Source organism: Nicotiana attenuata, unplaced genomic scaffold, assembly GCF_001879085.1.
Source record: "Nicotiana attenuata strain UT unplaced genomic scaffold, NIATTr2, whole genome shotgun sequence".
Lineage (NCBI taxonomy): Eukaryota > Viridiplantae > Streptophyta > Magnoliopsida > Solanales > Solanaceae > Nicotiana > Nicotiana attenuata.
In genome coordinates, this window is record NW_017670300.1 from 167547 (window position 1) to 173065 (window position 5519).

At 37.1% G+C, this 5519-nt stretch overlaps 2 protein-coding genes across 2 annotated transcripts; one reads left to right on the top strand and one right to left on the bottom strand.

The window, feature by feature from the left end:
- The first annotated feature begins 1354 nt into the window (after nt 1–1354).
- On the top strand, nt 1355–2340 carry LOC109237466 (transcription repressor OFP17-like). Its single transcript, XM_019403776.1, has 2 exons — nt 1355–2002; nt 2085–2340. The coding sequence occupies exons 1-2, from the start codon at nt 1455–1457 to the stop codon at nt 2134–2136; spliced, it is 600 nt and encodes a 199-aa protein (XP_019259321.1). The 5' UTR covers nt 1355–1454; the 3' UTR covers nt 2137–2340.
- Nucleotides 2341–2920: 580 nt separating this feature from the next.
- On the bottom strand, nt 2921–4237 carry LOC109237459. The gene has a single exon (XM_019403765.1). It carries the CDS (start codon nt 4235–4237, stop codon nt 2921–2923), a length of 1317 nt encoding a protein of 438 aa, XP_019259310.1.
- Nucleotides 4238–5519: the final 1282 nt, after the last annotated feature.

The following is a 5519-nucleotide window of genomic DNA, read 5'->3' on the forward strand; positions in this document are numbered from 1 at the left end:
ACGCATATTGTTAGATATGTGTAATCTTTTTCCTTCACTAGAATTGTTTTCCTACTGGGTTTTATTTTAGTTAAGGTTTTAACGAGGCAAATTATCTGTTGAATAGACATTCAAGGGGGGTGTTATAAATAGAATTTTATTTAAGGTGAATGTCTATATTTTAGAGGGATTGTAGAGATTTTACTTGGTGGCTAAGCCACTATTTCCCTATAAATAGAGGGGTCTTATTCCATTGTAATTCATTCCAAATCAATAAGAATTCTCTCTCTATTTTTATCTGCAATACTCTTCTTCTTCTTCTGTTACTGTTTATAACAAGGTGTGACTGTATACTTCAAGCGGTGACTAGACATTAATTAGCGGCTCAAAAATTAGACAGTTCACGCCGTTTACCTACGATGGAAATAAACAACCAGTTCAACTATTATGGTATTCTCAGTGGCCCAAGCTATAAGATCCGACAGAGGGTAACTACTGGAAAATGTTAGACCCACGATGAAATGAGTTTTAAAAAGAGTTCATGAAGAAGATGGTGAGAGACGAGTAACTTCAGCCTTGCCAATGGTCAAGTCTCTGTTTTCTGCTGGTAGTGATTCGCCGTTTACTAAGTAACTGTAATCCATCATTGTATAATTATGAAATTGAACAAGGATCATTTGTTATAGACCTTAGTGGCCACTTGTGCATTTTTCTTTTTAAAGTATAAGCATTTGAACAGAAAAAAACTTACTTGCATCTAACATTTTTCCTGAATGGTATGTGCGCCAAATAATTGAATGCAAGACATATCTTGTATATAAGACTTTACTATGGTCAAAAGAATATTTTTCCCTTGTGAGGGGAGAGGGGGTGCAGAGGGTGGGGAAGGGATGAGAGGGTTGAAATCATCAGTTGGAGAGTTCGGGGAACTATTTTTCCCTTGTCATAGGGATGTCACTCCTAGAAATTAAGGAATATATTTTTCAAAATATTTAATCCAATGAAATTGAACCTAAACACAACCCTTATTTGTGGTGTGCAAAAGACTTTTACGGTCAGTAGTGCAAATTCGAATTAATTAAGACAATAACCCTAAAGCCGCAATTTCGCCTATACATACCCAATTAAATACAGTAATTAATTAGATGTAACAACCACCCTTTCTCCCCAAACAAACTCAACTTTGACAATTATGGAAATCTTACTTCATGGGAGACCATCAATAACAATTTTTGGCTGGGTAAACAACTAAATGTAGCAGGTGTGAGTTGAAGACATTTCTTTCATGCATACCACTTCTACTTCAAACATGAAACGTGTAGACCACAACTCATCATTAGAAAAAGGGGTACCCCTTCCTTCACACCTCATCCCCAACAACACCAAACACATATTTGTCTCAGAACAGCAATAGACCACTACTCTCCTGTCATAGATAGACAAATCATTGCTTCATCCATACTCTTTCCTCAACCATGAAAGTGAAAGCATTAGGTCCCTTCAAATGCAAGCTTGTCAATCCATTCAAGAAAATACTTAGGCTTTTCAAGTTCAGACTCAGAAAGCCCCTCTTTATAAGTAGACTTAGGTTTCGTCCTTCACTACACCAAACTGATAGAAGGAACCCATCTTCACAGATTCTGTCAGTTTTTCGTTCTCTAAGAAGAAGAGGGAGAGAGGACGACCAAGTCATGGAGCTCAAGAGTTTCTCAGAAGTAGAACATCACAAAGCACCCTTTCCCTCACCCCTCACCCCAGCTTACGTTAGATTGAGTACAGCCACTAAAAAAGAAACATCAGTTCAGGATGATGTAGAAGATGCATGCACAAGCTTTGAGAATTATCTGGTGGAAATGATTGTGGAAGAAGGAAAAATGAGGGACTTGGCGGATGTGGAAGAATTGTTATACTGTTGGAAGAATCTCAAAAGCCCCGTCTTCATTGACCTGGTGTGCAGATTCTATGGAGAGCTATGCAGGGATTTGTTTTCGAATAGCTATGAGGACGACATTAACATTCTAAAGTGACTTATAATAAAATTGCTTTATCTTATCGTTTGAGCCCAACTTATGTCTTTACAGCCCTTTCTATGTCTGTATTTGCAGATCTGTAACAGCAGTAGCAAAAAGCAGCAAGCCCAACATGCAGGGGATTTAAAAAGTTCATCACATACATTATTTCAATCACATTCATGACCACCACTACACCTTTTCCTCAAAACAGCCCCCACAGCTAATTACTAACAACAACAAACCCAGTGTAATCTCATAAGTGGGGTCTGGGGAGAGCAGTGTGTACGCAGACCTTACCCCTACCTTATAAAAATAGAGAGGCAAGAAAAAAATTGCAGCTTTTTTCTTCTCTTTTTTTGGCAAAATATAAATACAGTAGTGGCAATGCAAATATCATCAGCATAATGGAACACGCAGAAACTTAAAAGATTGTTCCTCTTTTTTTTCCGTTGAATAGACATTCACCAATCTAGTTGTTAGTTATGAAGAGAAACTAAGTATGATGAAACTCTCGATTATAGGACAGTTGTGCTAACTGTTGCCCTGTCGCTTAGAGTACTAGACAAACACATCGATATTGAAAAGTAAAGATTAAAGTTATCTCAAATTTCTTAAATTAAGACCACAAGCTGCAATGACGAGAGGTGCAGATTAAAATGTAAGATGATCAAGCAAACTAATTAAATACGGAGTATTATATTTACACTTCAAACTTCAAAGGCAAGGAACTGCTTATAACAGTATGGGGATATAGGAAGGCAATACCTCAAAGATACAAGCTGAAGGATCTATCTGTGAGTACATACCCATTTTTCTGCGAGCTGCAACTGCTAAGAGCAATCCCCAGTAAAACTGACAAAACATCAAAAGATTTTTCCTAGAGTTCAGGTCAGCAACGTAACAGTACTTTCTCCTAATGCATACGACTATCACTCATCCATATTCGAGAGATAAACTCGAGACCTAATAACTGTGTTCCCAATTAGGAACCCAGGCATGACCATAAGTTCAACTCTACATTTCTCATGCCCAAGATTGAGCACAACATCTTTGTTAAACTCCTCCACACTCTCCATATACATATTGGAGAAATGACTTCCTCTCTTCACTCTAAATATTTCACCTCTAGGTTCAACTGAAGCTGCAGCAGCCTGCAGAATCCAGACACATCTTGCCATTTTCACAAATGCTCGATAGAATGGTGTCTGGGGATGCATCCCGTTGCTTACTAATGTCCTATGGTCGACATTACCAAAGAAAGATTTTTCCATCATAGGATGAACTATGGACAGATACTTTTCTCTGCAGAATTGGGCAAAAGCAGATTCTGTATCTATAATCAGGGCATCGATTGGATCATCGAGCTTCATAATTCTGTCGACATTGCAAGATTGATGCGAGAATTCATTGAACATCCTCCTAGCAATATAAGCTTCAAAAGCATATTTCTTGTGCGACCTCTTCGAATACACAACGGACCTTTCAATTGCCTCGGCTGCTTTGTCTAGATCCCAGCCTGAGACTTTCATCAAGGCAATTAATGGCTTGGAAAAATCATGGACAGCCTTTGACACAGCTTCAACAGTGGCCTCAAAGGAAGTGAAACTCAGCATTCTCGAACTCTCCTTTACACTCTTGTTCAAAATTTCAGCCATCTTCCTGTTCCTCAACTCCAAATCATGAAGCTCTTGTCGAAAATTAACAACCTTGGACTCCTTAATCTTAAGTTGGGATTTCAACTTGTCCAGAAGTCTCTCTTTAACTTGAATTTCTGCAAGCAAGAGAGCTGAAGTGGCTGAGAACGAGTTCAAATCCTTCAACTGCCGCTCTTTGTATGATCGCTTAATCTTGCACAGCGACTCAAGCTGAGAGACAATAACTTCATCAGCAGCTCTTATATTATCAGGATCATAAGGAATGTGAGCTTGTTGGAGCTGAACATAAGCTACTTTCAATGCTGAAACAGTGTCAAACAATTTCAAGATTTGGTCAATCCGACCAGATCTTTTAGCATCACTCGGAAGATCAACTTTAATAGCATCACATCCAGCTTCCTCACTACTGCTTTCTTCAACCACTTTGGGAAAGTTGTTGTCATTATTCAGGTACAGTTCATGTTGATTATTGTCAAGGTTTTCGGAAGTGAAGACCCCAATGGACCTAAATTTACAAACTTTGGCAAATTTGGAGACGATTTCAGAAATGTTTGAAGATGGTTTAGCTGCAGATTTCATTCCCTCACCCATTTTGAGATTTTGATTAAAAGATCTAATCCAATGACACAGTTAGAATATGAGAAAAGATGATTGTACCAAAGTGGTAAACAAGAACCAAGATTCCCGCTGAAATAAATATGCTTATTATTAGAATAGACACCGGGAATTAAGGGTTCAAAGTTTCATTAAATTAAAACAAATCAAGATTCTATTTTTGTGAAACAGGAATTTAGAACAACGCTTAAACCTTAAAATAATCAACAGGAACTGTAGGCCTTGAAGTTAAGGTCACACCAAGCAATCAAAAACAAAAAAAGAAAAAGAATTAAAGATTTTTGGAGATTTCTAATAGCAAAAACACTTACCCCACAGGAAAGAAATGCTAAACAGGTGCAACAAAGTAAAAAAGTAGACACTGATGGCTACTTTACGACGTCGTTACATACAACAGTTTTCAACTAGGGGCTCAGTTGGACATGGACAAGATATTCAGCTTAGACAAAAAACAAATCCAGCTTTTTACACTCCATACCATGAGTAAGAGAGATGGATATGGGTTTTTGGAAGAAGAAAAAGGAAGCTGAGAAAATGGTGGGGTGATGATTTCTAGGGACAAAGGAATCTTCAAGTCTGTACTCTGTAGTCGGTACTCGCAGAGGGCTAGCACTGAATTGAGTTGTAGAGTTTGAATTCTTTAATTCGTTGCTGGCTTTCTTACAAGTCCCTCAATTTTGACAAAATTATATTATCCCTCAACTTCTGTTTGAAAACTAATCTAGTTTTGGCTTGATTCGAGGAAACAAATATGGTTCTTATCGGGACTAGGAAGGAGCAATTTGGCTCCCACAATAGAAATTACAATAGAACCGTAAAATATAGGGTGGGTAGTTTGGATTGGATATAAAATTTTCGGATTGAAAAAATAACATTTAAATCCATTGAGCCTATAAATTGAGATATTTATTTTTCCTACAATAATAAATATCCAAATGAAGTATTTATTTGAACTGCATAAAAGTTTATTAAGTTCATTATCCAAATAAAGTATCATCATTGAGGAAATCCAACAGAGACACTAATAAGGCCGATTAAAATTATCAATAATATTTACCCTCAAAATCGGATAACAATTGAATTGTAAGTGGTTTTAAGAATATACGGATTAGCTTGACACAAAGCGATAAATTAAGTTACAATTGAAATAAACAATAATAAAGTAAATTCAAACCACACGAATTAAACAATTACAGCCTTGGAAGGTCATTCATACTCAAACTGGATGCACTTTGATCAGTATCAAGATACAGAAGAA